This window comes from Nicotiana attenuata, chromosome 8 (assembly GCF_001879085.1).
Source record: "Nicotiana attenuata strain UT chromosome 8, NIATTr2, whole genome shotgun sequence".
Taxonomy (NCBI): Eukaryota; Viridiplantae; Streptophyta; class Magnoliopsida; order Solanales; family Solanaceae; genus Nicotiana; species Nicotiana attenuata.
This window is the reverse complement of record NC_031996.1, coordinates 36,627,000-36,645,714: the sequence shown is the minus strand read 5'-3', so window position 1 is coordinate 36,645,714 and position 18,715 is coordinate 36,627,000. Positions and strand designations below refer to the sequence as shown.

General features: G+C 36.4%; 2 protein-coding genes across 10 annotated transcripts; one reads left to right on the top strand and one right to left on the bottom strand.

Annotated features, from left to right (window-relative positions):
- On the top strand, positions 860-5,381 carry LOC109231267 (nudix hydrolase 8-like). The gene is made up of 9 exons (XM_019396875.1): positions 860-1,491; positions 2,361-2,605; positions 2,947-3,012; positions 3,413-3,550; positions 3,645-3,722; positions 3,802-3,852; positions 3,933-3,967; positions 4,384-4,492; positions 4,907-5,381. The coding sequence occupies exons 1-9, from the start codon at positions 1,353-1,355 to the stop codon at positions 5,111-5,113; spliced, it is 1,068 nt and encodes a 355-aa protein (XP_019252420.1). The 5' UTR covers positions 860-1,352; the 3' UTR covers positions 5,114-5,381.
- On the bottom strand, positions 5,489-17,821 carry LOC109231265 (structure-specific endonuclease subunit SLX1). Of its 9 annotated transcripts, XM_019396872.1 has the most exons (8): positions 17,524-17,821; positions 16,878-17,016; positions 15,987-16,120; positions 15,363-15,900; positions 14,425-14,527; positions 12,933-13,003; positions 7,492-7,517; positions 5,489-6,588 (listed from the first exon to the last, which is right to left on the bottom strand). In XM_019396872.1, the coding sequence occupies exons 1-5, from the start codon at positions 17,709-17,711 to the stop codon at positions 14,492-14,494; spliced, it is 1,035 nt and encodes a 344-aa protein (XP_019252417.1). In that variant the 5' UTR covers positions 17,712-17,821; the 3' UTR covers positions 5,489-6,588; positions 7,492-7,517; positions 12,933-13,003; positions 14,425-14,491. The 9 variants fall into 9 exon arrangements, with proteins under 9 accessions (XP_019252417.1, XP_019252416.1, XP_019252418.1 ...); XM_019396871.1 differs by lacking the exon at positions 7,492-7,517; XM_019396868.1 differs by lacking the exon at positions 5,489-6,588 and having other exon boundaries at positions 7,198-7,517.

Genomic DNA, 18,715 nt, shown 5'->3' with positions numbered 1-18,715 from the left:
TTTATTTATGTGTGTGTATACTTTAAAAATAATTATAACTAGCTTGACATCCTCAATACCTAAAATAAAAAGTGTTCCCGTCTCGTAAAAATTCTAGATCCGCCTCTAAATATATCATTATCTTTTTTGTTTTTTTGAAAAGAAACCAAAGTTCTGAAATTAAGTTCCAAGCCGGCTCAACTATGCTAAACAAATTCGGACATAACAATTATATCGAGGCCAAAATTATGCAAACATAGCTAGCATTTCCCCATAGATTTTTAAATTTATTTTGAAAAATTAATTTGGGTGAAGTTTGATTTGAAGATGAAAATGTGTTTGAACATCAATTTTCAATACATATTCACTTTTGCTTTTTGAAAAACATGAAACATGACTTGTCTCCACAAGTTCTAAAAACTATCACAAATACCCAACAATACCTTCATCAATAACATTCATTATATTATCGCAAATCATAGTCCTGAACATAAATAAATTTGGTACAAATTTATCATTTTTATAACGAACTACATTATACACTATCAGATGACTGAGAAGATAAACCAACATTGTTATAAAATAATAAATGGTGGGCTCTTTTATAAAATACAAAAAATTGGGACAATTTTAAAAAAAAATCTAATAGTAATATTTTGGGTTTTGGAAATTTACTAAAATATGGATAAAATTTATGATCAAACATATATTTATCAAAAAAATACCCAAATTAATTTTGGAAAAGTCTATGGCCAACCGGGTCCTTATTTTCTGGATGATTTTTATCTATCATTGTTTTTCTGGAGAAAAAAAAACAAATTAATGAGTTGTAAACGTACTTATGCTGCTCTAGTCCTTGGTCTTCCCCTGTTTCCTCTATAGTCTCTACAGTGACTTCATATACTTCTGTTTCTTGTCAATTCCATTTTACTTCCCTCGTTTTCTACAATTATTATTGAGTTTATACAAACAGCCGAAGATATTTCCACTTGATTTTCCACCTTATTTGTCTTTTCATTATAGTTTCTCATTCAAGGTTCATTTTCCACCACAACTTTTGCAACCTAAGACCCTCTACCTTAAATTTTTGCTATAAAATATCATTTCTTAACCATACTATATAACAACAAATCCGTTTCTACATTCTTATTCTTCAGTTTTGAATCTTTTTAGAACTCTCCGATGGGTGGAATATGCCCAAGATATTCTTGTTTTTAGTTTGCAAGGGTATCTGCAGGTTTTGAGATCACAGATGATACAATAATTTCTGGGTATTTATTGAGTAAAAATTAGCTGGTTTTTCAGTGGATTGAGCTCTCTGGAATTTAGTTTAAACGACAAGAAAAAGGCTTTGGTTTTGTAGTGTGTAAAGAATGGAGTTGAAATTGGTTAATTCCGAGTTCTTGTCTTTATCTAAGTTAGTTGGTAGAGAGGTGAAGAAATCAAGCTCATTTCTTGATACAAAGCTAATGTTTGGTATCAATGGGACTCAAAAGTTCTATTCTTGCAGAGGTAATTTTCTAATGAGAAGTTTTACGCATGGGTTTTTGTTATTTTCATTTAATTCTCTTCTAGTGTTAATTATTGTATGTTCTCTTTACACTTTGGGTTTTCGTAGTTTAATCAGAAGATCATTAGGCCAGCCCCATGTTCTTCTTTCCCTTTTCTAATCCCCCCCTCCACCTGCAGTTCAACAGTCTTATGAGCTAATTTGCACTAAAGATGGTTAAGCAAATGCATACATTTTTCTTGCTGCCTTGCATTTATTTAAGTGGTGGACCGTCCTTTTAATGTCTTGTGCTATGTTGCTAAACTCTTCAAAAACGCCCCCGGGTGCGATCCTTCTAAAGTTGCATTATTTGAGGATCTGACTCGGGCGCGGCTAGATTTTTGGAAGAATTCGAGCAACATAAGCTTAGTGTGCATTTTTAAGCTTAATAAATAAAAGGAGGGAAAAAGCTTAATAAGGGGGGATGCGATTTTTCCAGATTTTGAGTTCTATCTGAGAAAATCATATGCTTGTGTTATACCAAGCCTTTTCATTTTTGGGTCGTCTTTGCCCTTTTGAAGTTTTATTACAATCTTTTTCTTATTATTTGTTATATTGTGTACAATAATGGACTTATACGGGCTTACATGGACATAAGTATTCATATTGACAACCTCAAGGGATTAGAAGGGAGAGCATGAACTTAAAGTAGAACAATCTACCATGAGGCAGTACAAAGTATCTATAGCTTAGAGAAATACATGCTGTTTCATTAGGCAAGAAATAGAAGGCAGTGGCTACATCTGAGATGATAACATTTCTTACAGTAATACTAAAAGTAGATGATATTTCTTCAGACATTCATATTGGCTTTTGCCTGTTTTACATCCAGGTGTTGTACTCAAGGCTTCTTATGATGCTGCAAGCTCCATTAGCAAAGAGAATCTTGTAGTAGACACTTTTTCTTGTCAGATAAATGGTACAAACTGTTCAGGACTGTATCTTAGAGATGTAAGAATGCTTGATGCTTCTGATGATGAATATGGAGGAGTACTCATTAATCCTCAAACACTCCCATCCAATCCCAATATGTTTGCATCTGTACTTCGCGCATCTCTCTCCCACTGGAAAATGAAGGTACTTGCTCAGAATTCCACACCTTCATTTACTTTTATGGTGTTAAACTGATAATGTAGAGGAATCCATTGCATTTTCATTTTTCGCTTGTTCTATTGCGGGCCGAGGGTCTATTTGGAAACAGCCTCCCTACCCCAGGGTAGGGTAAGGTCTGCGTACACACTACCCTCCCCAGACCCCACTTGTGGGATTATACTGGGTTGTTGTTGCTTGATCTATTGCAGAGATGCTTGTGATTGTAGAACAATGCACATGCCACCAGTCTGAGTGTTTCTTCAGATATAAATATATTACTACAATTTATGGAACACCTAGTTTCTAATTGATGTTGCACACTGCAGGGGAAGAAGGGAATTTGGCTTAAACTACCAGTTGAGAAATGTGATCTTGTTCCTGTAGCAGTAAAGGTATTGAATATCATCGGTACTAAACTTTATTTCTCGAATATTTTTGGTTTTTTAACCCTCCGGGGTTGGCCTGGTGGCAATAGACTTGAGCCTTGGGGTTTGCTCCCTTTCAAGGTCTCAAGTTCGAAACCCACCGGGTGCAAACAATTTCTGAGGGCCATCGGACTGGGTAAAACCTGAATTAACCGTGGTGCACTTGCGGGAAACTCCTTGCCGAGAGCCTGTGCACCCCCGGGATTAGTTGGGGCTCTTAGAGACTAGGACACCCGGTGCAAATCAAACAAAAAAAAGATATATTTTTGGTTTTAGTATCTGAAGAGTAAAGTATATACCATGATCCTTTAGTTTCTGATGCTAACTCTTCCTGCAAAGTCAAACTCTAAAGTAACTAATTTCACAGGAAGGATTTCAATACCATCACGCGGAAAGAGGATATCTCATGATGACATATTGGCTTCCCGATGATCCGTGCATGCTTCCTTCTAATGCATCTCATCAAGTTGGAGTTGGGGGTTTTGTGATCAATGACAAAAATGAGGTAAATATATCTGTTAAAAAGACACTCCTAGCATGCCATAATATTACATGTATATCTTCTGTAGTCCCTTGACCTCAAGAAATGACTGCTTTAGGTGCTTGTTGTACAAGAGAAACATTCTGCGCCCGCTCTTTCAGGTCTATGGAAAATACCAACCGGCTTCATTCTTGAGGTATGTTCTGGTTATTGTGCAAACATGAAATCTTCACTTCAATCACTAAACTCATTCTAACTTTTAATGCCAATATCAGTCGGAGGAGATCTTTACAGGAGTCGTGAGAGAAGTGAAGGAGGAGACTGGGGTAAGATATTCATAGGAACATATTTCCCCTATAAATATGCAATCTAGAGCTGCCATAATATTCGTTTCTAATCTTTCCAGATCGATACTGAATTTGTGGAGGTTATTGCTTTCAGGTGAGAAAATGTTTGTCTCTTCAAATGTCGATGGATTCTATCTTTATGAAAAGTGCCTACTTTTTGTGTTTCTACCAGATAGCAGAAAGGAGCTAGAAAGAACAAAAAACATAAAAGCTAAATTATCCAAGCAAAAGATTTGGTCCAATACATAGTATCTTCGGAACTTCATTCACCATTCACTTCTTGCTTCAGTGAGGCATTTGTGGAAAGGATGTGAATCTGATACTGACATTTTGTTTGAAAAGCTATAGAACTATCCTTGATAATGAATTTAGCTTTTAGCTCTCTGATATGTTATTTAAGAGACACATTATAGCATGTGAAAATGGTGATTGCATTCAACACTATTTGTTGATTTTACTTTCTCTCCCAAGTAGAGACCATTATTCAATTTAACATATGTTCTTCTTCAGGCATGCTCACAATGTGGCTTTTGAAAAGTCCGATTTGTTCTTCGTCTGCCTCTTAAGACCCCTGTCAACAAGGATCATGGTTGATGATCTGGAAATTCAGGAGGCCAAGGTAAGCATATTGAACAAAGAAACTTGTCATTTATTTTCCTACAATAGACAACATGTTAAAAGATACCCCCTTCCCATCTCAGATTCTCCAGTGGTCACACTGTCCATACTATATACTTGTCTCTCCATTATCTGTACCTCTGGAGTAAAGATATGAAAAACTTCAACAATATTGAGAAAGAAAATATGAGCATACACCGAAATGTTTCTGTGATTTTGACATTTTGTAAGGCAGGCTACAGTTTCAGGGAATTGTTTAAAGCCTTTGGTTAAGGGAGTAGAGGAGGGATTCATGCATAAATAGGAAAGAGATACATTAATTGACAAGCACGGAATAGTAGACAAACTTAGAGACAATGAGAAAATAAGGACTTGAAATGAAGCCTTACTTAAGCTGCCTGTCTTTATAATGCAGTGGATGCCTCTCGTCAAGTTCGTTGAGCAGCCATTAGTCCAAGCAGATAGCATGTTTAAAAAGATCATAGACATTTGCATTGCTCGGCTGGGAAAGCGTTACTGTGGATTATCTGTCCATCAACTAGTCTCTACATTTGATGGCAAACTATCCTCCTTGTACTTCAACACAGTAGAAGATTCAGATACCAACTGTCAAGCCAAATAGCATTGCGATCAGCATTTTCAATGCATTTTTAGATCTCGACTTCCCTATCGATGAAGATGGACCGATTGAAACACAATATACACCAATAGATCATCTTCCACTATGGATTAGTGACCTGTAATAAGAAAGTTATCTCAGAGTGCCCGATGGAGCAAAAAACAAAGGAAAAGAAAAAAGTTAATACAGTGTATATATCTTCTCCTTTGGACATGGACTCTGTAAATATGTGACATTTATGTTTCTTATCACTAATTTAACTTTCAGTATATTTTTGCCACTCCACTAATATCTTTCCTTGCCCTTTTTTATCCCCATCATAACCTAAGTTGTTGTATGAAGTATGAACTTATTGTGGGTAGGTGACTTTCATAGAGAAGTTTGGCTTATGGTGCTTGAATATAGTTCGGGGTGTCAATTGTTCGGTTCGGCCAGTTATTTTATAAAATATGTACCATACAAATTTTTCGGTTGTTCACTTTTGCATAATCAAAATAAGACTTTTCGAAACCGTCCCAATTATCTCAGTTTATCTTTGATATCGATACGCTTCGGCTATTTTTTTGTATTTTACTTAAAATGGCATGTAAGAGTCGCTAATAGAAGTTAGAATGCGATAAGATATGTACTTACTTAGGACTTCGGCAAAACTCTATAAGATACGTACTTATCTGAACTGTCCTGATCCCCCTTCAATACAGTAGATATCTCTACAGATGAAGATGTTTCTTCTGGACGTGCAGAATAGTTAAACAATCTTGTCCTGTCCACTTCTGGAGTTTTTTCTTCTGATTCCTCACAGTCACTACACTTATTGACAGAACCTGATCCATCCAATGACTTCTCCTTTCCTGAAGACAAACCCTTGCACCGGCCAGAAACTTCAGTTTTTGGGTCAATTTGGCAGAAACGTTATTAGTATTCGTGAACTGTCAAATATAATGCCGGAAATTCAAGTTTTCGAAAGATATATGTATGAACGTCTGGACAAGTTACCATGTTATTAATGTGATTTTCATTTTAGCTTGCAAAATTCTTGGAATTTTTTTTGTCCAATAGTTCAAGGAGATTTTTTTCCTAAAACTGAGTTTGCAAACTTCAAAGCAAGCGCCACTAAGGAATTTCAAAGTTTAATTACACACTTTTTCCAGTAAAAATGAAGAGCGAGCTACCCTAATAAGAAAGATACTCAACTCCACTTTGGAGATGTTAACATAGACGCCAGAAAAGATGAGGAGAAGACATTAAGGACCCCTACCATTCCAAATTGTGTTTGAACTCTCCTTGCTTTTGCCGAAGATTTCTTCATTCTCAAAAGTGTACAGATCAGTGAAATTGTTATCACTAGAGGAGAACCATTTGGTATCTAGTAACTCATGTTCCGCGCTGCCACGTAAATCTGCTGTTCCCCTGGAGCAAGAGGATCTGCTTAAAGGACTCGTACAAAAAGGTAGTTCTACGGCCACCATCATGCTATCCTGTTGTGCGTCCACACAACCAATTAGGGCTGGTATAAAGGAAGGACATCTGCATTGCCAGAAGCCCAGAAAATTGCTACAAATAACACTGTTTTTTTTGTTGTTTGTTTTTCTTTTCATACGGTGAGGGGTTTATTTAAAAAAAAAACATGCCTATATCGAAAAGAAGATGGAATGGAATAGAATAAAGGTATTTCCTCAATTTCAAGATCAAGAGCATAAAATCGCTGTACACATCAAGTGAAGCAATAAACACGGAATCTGTAGAATTTAAGATACAGCTGACGCATGCCCACCATTTAAAAACCAGACATACTGAAACTAAAAGGAAACATAAAGTTGTTGGAAGCCTGGAACTTGATACCATAAGGTATAGTAGATGAAGAGGGTGTGTTTGGTGTGGCATAATTATTATAGAATCTTGAAAACTATTTCCTAAATCATTTTTATGTGTTTGTTTAGATATGAAGATACGTGAGATATGATAGTGATAGAAAGTGGAGATAGGGCATGGGTGCGATGTTTCAAAACAGGTTGATATGATGGTTACATATTGGGTTAAGCATGAGATCTGGAGTAAGAGTTTATATAATTGTACACAAATAGGCATATGCTCAAAACAGTCAAATTCCTGCTTTTTCATCAAGAAAACATTTATCCTAACTACACACACCAGACAAAAAGTGAAGCTAGAAAGAAATACAGCAGTAAGCTTACAATTATGGGAAATGAAGTAATAGAAGCACTAAGATTTATACAGGTAATGGTCCAGCATCCCATGGAAAGGAGAGACTACTAATAAATATAGAAGGTGATAAACTCATAGAGGGAGTGTTAGTCATAAAACATGCAGCGAGCTGGCAACCCTAACTGAATGAAAATAGCATCAGGAAGTGCTCTCACCAATTCACGTTCAATGCCATTTGTCCCTGTATATGACACGGGAAAATTATATTGATTAATTTCTATGTTACAATAAGCCCTATTTATATGTATACATAACACATAACCTAATCCTATTACATAAGGGACTAGAAGTAATTACATACATTCACATAACTATTCTAACACTCCCCCTCTAGCTGGTGCATATAAATCATATGTACCGAGCTTGTTACATATGTAGTTAATACAAGGACCAGTGAGGGACTTGGTGAAAATATCTGCAAGCTGATCATTCGACTTCACAAACTTTGTAGCAATATCTCCCGAGAGAATCTTTTCTCTAACAAAGTGATAGTCAATCTCAATGTATTTAGTTCTCTCATGCAACACTGGATTTGACGCAATATGAAGAGCATCTTGATTATCACACACAAGTCTCATCCGACTAATCTCACCAAATTTCAACTCCTTGAGCAACTGTTTGATCCAAATTAGCTCACATGTCGCCATAGCCATTGCTTGATATTCTGCTTGTGCACTAGAGCGAGCAACCACATTCTGTTTCTTGCTCTTCCAAGACACCAAATTTCCTCCTACTAAGACACAATATCCAGACGTAGAACGTCTATCAAAAGGTGATCCTGCCCAATCAGCATCTGAGTATCCAACTATCTGCTCATGGCCTCGATCCTCAAACAATAAGCCTTTTCCTGGAGCTAATTTTATATACCGAAGAATGCGGACAACTACATCCCAATGACTATCACAGGGAGAACCCATAAACTGAATCACAACACTCACAAGAAAGGAAATGTCAGGTCTAGTCACTGTGAGGTAATTTAATTTACCAACAAACCGCCTATATCTTGCAGGATCGCTAAGAGGCTCCCCTGTCCTGGTAGAAGTTTACAATTCGGATCCATCGGAGTGTCAACAGGTCTACAACCTATCACTTCTGTCTCCTCAAGTATATCCAAGGCATACTTCCGTTGTGAGATCACAATACCTGAGCTAGATTGAGCGACCTCAATACCCAGAAAATACTTTAATTGCTCAGGTCCTTAGTCTGAAAGTGCTGAAAGAGATGTTGCTTCAACTTACTAATATCATCCTGATCATTTTGCCAGTAATAACAATATCGTCAACATAAACGACCAGATAAATACATAGATTTGAAGCAGAATGTCGATAAAATACAGAGTGATCAGCTTCACTACGAGTCATGCCAAACTCCTGAATAACTGTGCTGAACTTACCAAACCAGGCTCGAGGAGACTGCTTTAGACCATAAAGGGACCGGCGCAACCGACATACAAGGCTACTAGACATACCCCTAAGCAACAAAACCAGGTGGTTATAAACCTCATCCTCAAGGTTACCAGAAATATGATCGGATGCACCTGAATCAATGACCCAAGACTCAGAGGTTGAAGATTGGGAGACACAAGTCACGCTACTATCTGTTGGAACAACGGAGGCTAATCCTGAAGATGTTTGTTTACGTGCTTTGTACTGAAGGAACTCAATATAATCTGGTAACGAAACCATCTGGATTGGATCCAATGGATTGTGAGTTAAAGGACGAATGCCATTATAATGTTGCGTCGGAGAATATAAAAGTGGTCGGAATTTGATTTAAACTTGAATGAAAAGACTCGGAATAACCTCCCAAGTAAGCTGTCCAAAAAAAGTTGTCAGAAAAAATCACTGTAGCTGCCGGAAAGTTAGTGTAGTTGCCGGAAAATCTCAAAGTGATCGGAATAAAAAGAAAAAGGTATGGGTAGGCTCGGAATTGCTGTGCGACCAGGCTGTCCTGAAGAATAGAGGTGTGCATTCGATTTATCGATTCGATTTTGACCCTTATCGATAATTACTTATCGATTATCGATTTGTACATATGCTTATCGTTATCGTTTCAATAAGGTTTCGATTTTTTCGATTTCCATTTATCAATTTTTGGGGCTTATCGATTCGATTATCGATTACACCAATAAGAAAAATTGCGAGATTCCACGGAAAGTATATCGCTATAAACACGCCTAACTAATATGGACAAAAGGAAGCTAAAATAAGACAAACACCGTTTATAACATAAAAATTGTATCAACAAGTACATGCAACGAAACTAAAGTAAGGGATCAAATGTATGGCACCAACATTCCAACGGTATAAAAAACAAAAAAAAAATACATCATCACGGCTAATTTTGTTTTCCATTAATTTGAACTTCATTCCCTTGAGCTTTAAATATGATCATTCCTTAAATATGGTAGAGGAAATAATAGGGTTAGGGACTTAGGGTAAAGGAAATGGTATTATAAAAAAAAAATTGTCTTTTTAGTATATCTTATCGGTTTATCGATAAACCGATAACCAAAGAGGACAAAATCGAAATCGACAACTCGATAAGGAAAATTTCAAAATCGAAATCGAAATCGATAAATCGATAAACCGATAACAAATAATCGATTCGATTTATCGATAAACCGATTCGATTGCACACCCCTACTGAAGAAGCTCGGCCAAAAATGGCCGGAAGAAGCCTCACGCGCCGGCGCGTGAAGACGGAGACTCGTCGGAAAATATTTTCCCGGCGGCGCGTGAGGGCGCGTGGGAGGGGGTCTGCCGGAGAAATTTTTACGGGTTGGTCGCCGGAAGCTGATCTACCTCGTGGTGGTGTTGGTTTTTGCACAACACCGATGATAATTGGTTTTTTTCGAAAAACAACCCTAAAAGGTCGCAGGAATTGAAGCACGACGACTGTTTTGGGTGGGTTCTCTTTCCCGGATGTTTTCTCACTGCCGCTCTGATACCATGTGAGAAATATGACACGGAAAAATTATATTGATTAATTTTCTATGTTACAATAAGCCCTATTTATATGTATACATATCACATAACCTACTCCTATTACATAAGGGGCTAGAACTAATTACATACATTCACATAACTATTCTAACAAGGTAGTCATATGAAAGAACTTTTCTCCTAGCCCTTGGGGATGAGGACCTACCACACGATAAGGGTCTGCAGTCATGCAACATAAAAGCAGCAGTTAGCAAGAGCAACTTCAAAGATTTCCATGCAACTCTGTGTAGTGCTAGCGATAAAGCATAAAATGTGTCCATAATCAGATTATTGAAGCATGAAGAGCTAGATTATTAAGTATGCCAATTTAAGGTCCTATGTAAGATTGACTTTTCCATTGAAAGTTGGAGCATCCAAATACTGCAACCTGAGAATCAATCAGGTGTCTAGTACTTGCAAAGAATCCTCTCTAGTATTCCAAAATGTAATATAAGCATGAGGCGTGCATGCATTGATTGAACATATATCTATGGCTTTGACTTTAAAATACATAACCCTTAAGCACGCTGTGCATCCCCATAAAGGTACTCAGAGCACTTTCCAGTGGCTAGATTACCTCAGTTACCAAGTGAGCATTATCAAGGATTTGGGTGGTTATCTGTGCCTGTATTACTTATTTGCTTATCTGGAAATACTTAAGAACCTCTACTGGAATTTGGAGTTCCTTCTTGCTGGATGCAACACTACTGTAAACTACATCCATAACATTAATGCCTCAAAGAGGACTTAGTTCAAGCATACAATTTTATCATCTATGATGATCTGTTAACAGCCAGATGATCTCCTCAAAACTTGGGAAATGTAATGCATGGCTCTCCAAATGTGCAGATGCTGTTTTCAGTCGATAAAACTGGTAGAGGCAGCTTTCACGGCCGGTTTTAAATTTGAAACCTATCCATAATCTTGACTTCCAAAGGTAGTCCTAACTACTACTTATTCAGGAGGAATCCATTTATCCCTTTTTGGTTGTCATAAAATCTCGTAAAGATGGTATTTGCACAATTATCATTCATGTTCTGTTATTCTTGATGCATAAAGTACAATTACCTACGAGGTACCTGCAGTGAATGGAATGGTGTAGACATTTCAACTTTACCTAAACCTAGGAGACAAAAAGGCATTTGATCAAATATCCATTCTATAGGTACCTGCAGTGAATGGAATGGTGTAGACATTTCAACTTTACCTAAACCTAGGAGACAAAAAGGCATTTGATCAAATATCCATTCTAAAAGAACTGAAGGCACCTATAAAGAAAGATAGTTCTTCACTCCTTTTCCCTACAAACTAGAAATGATCCATATAAAGTGCATAAAGTAGAAAGCAAAATGAAGAAAAAATGATAGGAGTAGCGGACAATGATATTATTATAATTAGAATTGTGATGAGAAAAACTATATATATNTCTTCTTACATCAAATTATCCTTATGTGTATATATATATATATATATATATATATATCCAAACGATAGTATTAAATTTCTCATATTAAGAAACTTAAGCTATTAAATAAAACTCATAATTTCATATTGAAAAATAACAAAAATATAAAGATAACATTAGGATATTTATACATAAGATAAGGATATTATTTATATAACACAAAATAACAATTATTAAAAAAATTGGTAGATTTTTTTACAAAAGTAATAGAAGGCTTATCTCTTATACGTTTGATGAATTCAAAATTATAATTTAGTAAAAAATACTACATTATTTTAGTTATAAGTAAAATATAAAATGAGAAAACTAATCAAGTATTACAGTAGAAAAGAATGTACCAGGGGGAGNGGTGTAAAGATAATCTTAGGATATTTATGCTTTGAATTAATTTTTTGTTAAAAAGTAAAAGTTAAGTAAATAACACTCAAAATATTTTTGATAAATTTAGACAATTGAAGAATTTTTAACAGTATAACATAAGTTAAAAATAATAAAAATATTTTCAGAGTAATAATATATATATATATATATATATATATATATATATCTGTTGTATTAAAAGAAAAATAGTGACAAAATATTAACCCAATTGACAAGTTAATAAAAAGTTGCATTAAAAAACGTATAATACTAAGTACTTTCTAATTTAATAAAGAATATGATTACGATATAATGTGCATCCTTTAAATTTAAATGAATTTTGTTATATTTCCGCACATTGTATTAAAAATAAAATAGCAACTACAATTTATTGAAACAATATGATATATCAATTTATAATTTCATAAGATTAACGTTCTTTAGAATTATCCGTGCGGGTTCTAACACTGTATCCATCCTAAAAGAACTGAAGGCACATATAAAGAAAGATCACTCTTTTTCCCTGCAAACTAGAAATGATCCCTATAAAGAGCATATAGTAGAAAGAAAAATGAAGAAAAAATTGCTAGAAAATAGCTACTCTATGATATTTGTAAAATGATTCCTATAAAGAGCAAACTGCAATTTGCTCAATTGTGCTTCCAAAGTACCAGGAAAGAAATAATTTATTTCCATAAAAGAAAAAAGAAAGAAACAATTTATTTTCCAAATTCAGAAATATGCAGGTATATCTACAGGATAACAAATTATTTCCTTTGACACTTACAGTATCGGCTTTCCTCCTCGACCCACCCATCCATTGAAAAATTGTGGCAGAAATCTTCCTTGCAGCCTCCACTAAATCGTGAAGAGATAATTACAGAAGGACCAGAGGGGAAAAAGAAGGAAATGAAAAACAAGTATCACCTAAGTGAAATAATCTCTCATGCAGGTCAAAATCATATGAGTTTTACAGGCTAGTAATAATAAGTTAAAATATACAATGGCTAATCTCTGCCTCCAAAAATTAACATGCTAGATGATTATAAAGTGGAGAAAATGTCATAAATATTCTTCTATTATTACTTACTTAATGATGAGTTTCACTATAAGTTTTAATCAGAAACTCGAAAACAGATAATCATCTTATCGACACATACAAGAAAGCTAATGCAATTACAGACTTTTGATGTACTCCTATAAAAAGACCACTCAATACCTAGCCAATGACACATGGAAACTAGATTGCCTCCACAAAATACCATAGCATCAGTCAAATCACACATAATCCAAGTTTTACCTTCCAATTACCAAAATACATGCTCACCTACTGTAAACCAGCAACTGTTCTAAGATACCATTCAAATAGAAGATGCATATTGAATTTTGATGTCAAGTCCATAATTATCCCAACAACAACAACATACCCAGCATTATCCCACACCGTGGGGTCTGGGGGGAAGGTAGTGTGTACGCAGACCTTACCCTTACCTCGTGAGGATAGAGAGGTTGTTTCCACTAGACCGGCGGCTCCGGAAAGCATAAGCACCACATTAATGAAAATATAGACAAGAAGGGACAACACCAAAGAGCCACATAAAAAGCAGAATAAAACAAGATAGTAAAGTGATCAACAATGAAAGAAAACAACGGTTAGTCATAAAAACCTACTACCAACAGAAAGCGAGACTGCGTACCAAAACTACTGCTATGAACACTCGATACTACCTACCCTACTACCCTAATCCTCGACCTCCACACCTTCTTATCAAGGGTCATGTCCTCGGTCAGCTGAAGTTGCGACATATCTTGCCTAATCACCTCTCCCCACTTCTTCTTCGGCCTACCTCTACCTCTCCGTAGGCCCTCCTATGTCAACCTCTCACACCTTCTCACCGGGGCGTCTGTGCTCCTCCTCCTCACATGACCAAACCACCTAAACCGTGCTTCCCGCATCTTGTCCTCAATAAGGACCACTCCCACCTTGTTGCGAATAACCCCATTCCCAATCCTATCTAACCTGGTGTGCCCGCACATCCATCTCAACATCCTCATCTCTACTGCCTTCATCTTCTGGACATAGCGATCTTCACTGGCCAACACCCAACCTCATACAACATAGATGGACTTAAATGAGTAATAGAAAAACAAAATTCAAGTTCAAGGAAGTGATTACTCGGTTTACAAATAAATTGAGGATAAGCACTTAAATGACTATAGAAAACGAAATCTGACATACTAATATGAATCAAACTGAAGGGAAAATATGTGGTTGTTACCTCTCAACAGCGATTTCTGAGAGGTATTTGCACAGATATGCAGATCAATGCCTTGAGGATTTTGTCGTTAGTGCCAAGCTTTGCAGTTCTCGTAATGGACCTTCTGAAGAATGAAAAAAGGAGATTCATAGGTCTTTCGTTCCTTAGCAATACGTTTCAAACTCAAGCCAGTAAATTTTCCAAAAGGAAATGCATCAATATCCGAATTCCGGTATTATATGGACTGAAATGTACAGAGACTCTGTGTATGTGTATCGATAGAGAGAAAAGACGAGCGGCGTTGATTCCAGAACTGATGTGGATAATACGAAGATATATATGGACTGAAATGTACAGAGACTCTGTACATTTCTCTCTATCGATACACATACACAGAGTCTCTGTACATTTCAGTCCATATAATACCGGAATTCGGATTCCAGAACTGATGTGGATAATACGAATATATATATATATATATATGTTGAACAAGAGCATACGTATAACAATTAAATTCGTATGCGGTTTTAAGGATATGTGGATTGATTCAACACAAGCAATCAAGAATGTTAGATAAGCGAAGTAAAAACAAGATAAACAACCAAACCAATTTACGTTGAGTCGGGGCTCGGATTTAGGCTTAACAGTAGTTTCGCCCTCGACCAGACCCTCAATTCAAAGCCAAATATATATGAAGAGCTATGGTTAAAATAAGAACTTCTAAATAATTAAGAAGCAAAGAAACAAGTTTGTATTGCCTTGATATGTATGTTACAGTGTCCATTAAATAAGAAACTTCCCCTTTATATAGTAGGGGAGTTTTACCCTTAGTACAATTCTAAAAAAGGTAAAAATCCTCCACTTACCTTGTAGCATCAGACAAAAATAGGTGAGTCTGTCAAATCAATTATTTCAGGACAAGCAGTAGAAAGTCTTCTTTTCTTGCTGTCTCCACTTACCTTGTAGCATGGAGGAGTAAAAACATCGATAACCTCAACTTCACTTGACAAACCAGCATTCATGCTCTGCTGACAAACTTTACCACCAAATTCTTCGTCCAATTCGAATATGTCCCTTGAGTTGTCTGTTATGCCATAGCAACCACTTTGAATTGAGGATGGCGCATTCACCGGCGAGTCAATGATAATATATGTCTGCTCGGGATCCTCTCTATGGGTTGTGCTATATTCTTCAGCATGTTCGTAAAGTTCTTCTCTCCAATCAAAATGTTCATCGATATTTTCTACAGCGCTACTAGCAGAACTATCAGAAGTTGTGGATCCTGCAGATCCTTCGTCTGTTAACTTTTCACTGCTCCCCAAATAATCTTCACTGTTGTCCCAATCATTGGTTGTATACTCATTCTTGTCAATTCCTGTATAACAGGGAAGTTCGTCCAGCGCACAAACTTGGACTCTCATGTGCTCTGGAATATTAGGGCAACCAGCTGAATGCATCTTGTATTTTGTGGAGAAGAAATTTACGGTGAGATTTAGGCTGAACATAGAAAACAAAACTAATAAGACAAAATTCATTACGGCTTGTAAGTCCACCTCAGGAAAGCTGAGCAATAAATTTCATACCTTTGCCACTCAGGGAGAGTAAGCATTGTATATGCCAATTTAATCTTGTTAGCAACTCCTCCAAGAGATTTGAACGATGCTGCTGCCTGTCTAACTGCACGGGATTCTACTGGATGCTGCCATGCCCACTCAAACTGCAACATTCAATTAAGAAAACAATTAAATTGATATCTCCAACCAGCTTCAGTTGGTCTATCCTTGAAGCAAATTCAGGTTACAATGGGAATTTGCATAATGTAAAGTTTCAAAAAATGAACCTTTTTGTAACATAAAACCTCCTGAAATTCCAACAGTTTGCGCTATTTCTCAATTGGTTCACTTGAAGTTAAGTTGCAAATTTCCCCTTTGTTTATTTCACATGAGAATTAAGCCAACAACAAACACTGGGGAAGTTAGATTTTTGCATTAAGAGATTCAATGTGAGCGAGCAGAGGTAACCAAATGGTTATGAAAACAGTTTGTAGTGTTTGGATTTTTTTCAGCTTTCTTTTAAGAGTATTATGGTCTAGGGATTGGTTCCTCGAGACCTATGTGCATGTTTGGATTTGGGTTCTGAAAATTGGTTTCTCGAAAGACAATGTGTATACTTGTGTATAGATTTGATGGAAAAGTATACTTTTTAAATTTTTAATTAAGATATATTTTTGCTTTAAGTTTCCTCAAATTAATCTTAGTTTCATTTTTCCAGGTAGTGTAACTAAACAATAATACGCTACAGCTATTCAGGACCTGATTGACTTTTTTTTATCTAAAGATTATTTTCAAAATTAAACATCACAAATATTTCTAAAACAACAAAAATGTATTACCTGTTACCTAAGGCCAATTTTGACAAACCAAATCCAAACATGTATTATGCACATAGCTAAAGAACACAGGAGAGAGAGGTACCTGGAGGGCAGATACGTTTGTGGGAAAGCCATAAATGCATAAAACCATCTCCCAAGGACGCTTCTTCTTTGTCCTGAAAGCACCCATCCTCACTTCTCCATTGTGTTGTCGTATTCTACGGCGAGGATTCACTGTAAATCTGCACCAACGATGGATTACACTCTTGTTCTATTCATGGATAATCCATTCTGTTCGAGAGGAAAATAAACTTTTATTTTGTTACTTGAATTTAGGACTTCAAATATAAATTAAAGGATATCAACCTGCAGACAACAATAATGTTCAGAAAAATAACCTGGTTGCAGAAAACAATTTAAAAAAGATTTAAATTTTCATAAACCTCTCAAAGAACAAATTTTTTATGGCAATTTAGAAGATTATCATTTCAAATTAGGCAATCTGATAAAAACTGTGCGAGGAAAAAGAAATAAACAAGGTTTGCCAAGTGTTAGCTTTAATTAAATTTGGATCTAGGAAAATAAAAAAAGAGAAAGAAAATAAAATGAAATGAAAGGGGATAAGATGTGACGAAGTAACCAAAGCTCCCCAATCGGAACCCTAATCTGATGGATTTCATTATCAGTAGCTGTGTGCCAATGATTTGAACTAATTGACGAGAAAGAAAAAGGAAGAAGAGGAAACAAACCCGATGTAAGTGTGACCCTTGAACCTGGGGCACATAGACGTTAGCAAATAGCAGGCGAAGAATCTGCTTTCTGCTCCAGCTCCTGCTTCAACTTGTTCACCCAATTTCACTTCTTTTCCCTCACATCTTCCTCTTCCTCCTCCTCCTCCAGAAACTTTCTTCTGCTCTCTCCCCTTCCGTTTCCCCATCTCTCTCTCTCCTTTCTCTTCCTCTGTGACAATGTGTGCAAACAGCAGAGCGTTTGGATTCCTTCTGATCACGTGAAATTCGACCGTTGTGATGCGGGTTTCAATTTTCCTGTTCCTTATGTTACGGCCGTGGGCCTCGTGACATGATAATTCGGGTGATCGACACAAATGGCCCATAAAGGGTTGGTCCTGGCCGAATGTTTTTGTTGAAATTGCACGGGGCGTCCTATTTGATCACTCCTATTTAATCTATACCCATTTTTTTAAAAACTTTTAATTTGTACCCACTTTTTAAAAAACATCAGTTCCCTTTCTCCCTTGCAGCTCCTTTTAGCTTCTGCTTCTTTTGCTTTCCTTCTCTCTTCTGCTATCGTTTTCTCTTCCTTTGTCCTTGCTGCTGCTTTCTCCGCTGCGTTGCTTACCTCTTCCTTTGTCCTTGCTGCTGCTTTCTCCACTGCGTTGCTTACTTTCTCCTTCACAGAATGCATCTTCTTCTTTCTTCTTTGCCTTGCGTAGAATACTACAGTTGTTGATAATGTAGTAAATTGAATGTTGTGTAGTTTGTGGGGAAATAATTAGTAGTAATTAAATAGAATTATAGCTGAAGTTATGTGTGTTATTTGGGGCATTAAACATACAATGAACTAAATAATTTCAGCTCTACAGCTGAAGTTTTCCTGTTACAAAGACAAAAACTTCAGCTCTAGAGCTGAAGTTTTCTGGTTACAAAGACAAAAACTTCAGCTCTTTTCGTTAGGTGTTGCACACTGGATAGCCAAACCAAACATTTTTACTAGTATCTCCCCGTTCACGGATTCCTTCATTTGAGGGTCCAACATTTCCAACATGCATCCTTCGTTGTATTTCCTAAAAGCCTGCATATACATATTATATTTGTACCCGATAAGTTAATATATGGATTAGTTTCTGTTGTTTGAAAAACTACACGTTTTCGTTATCTAAGTAATGGAGAAAGCAACAGCTACAGTAAACACAATCAGCAC

Coding starts and splice junctions, on each gene's coding strand:
- LOC109231267 (XM_019396875.1), top strand. CDS start 1,353: ATGGAGTTGAAATTGGTTAATTCCGAGTTCTTGTCTTTATCTAAGTTA. Junction 3,013..3,412: donor TTGTTCCTGTAGCAGTAAAG/GTATTGAATATC, acceptor CTAATTTCACAG/GAAGGATTTCAATACCATCA. Junction 3,551..3,644: donor TGATCAATGACAAAAATGAG/GTAAATATATCT, acceptor TGACTGCTTTAG/GTGCTTGTTGTACAAGAGAA.
- LOC109231265 (XM_019396867.1), bottom strand. CDS start 17,711: ATGGGGAAACGGAAGGGGAGAGAGCAGAAGAAAGTTTCTGGAGGAGGA. Junction 16,121..16,877: donor CAAACGTATCTGCCCTCCAG/GTACCTCTCTCT, acceptor TGAATGTTGCAG/TTTGAGTGGGCATGGCAGCA. Junction 15,901..15,986: donor ACTCTCCCTGAGTGGCAAAG/GTATGAAATTTA, acceptor TTCTATGTTCAG/CCTAAATCTCACCGTAAATT.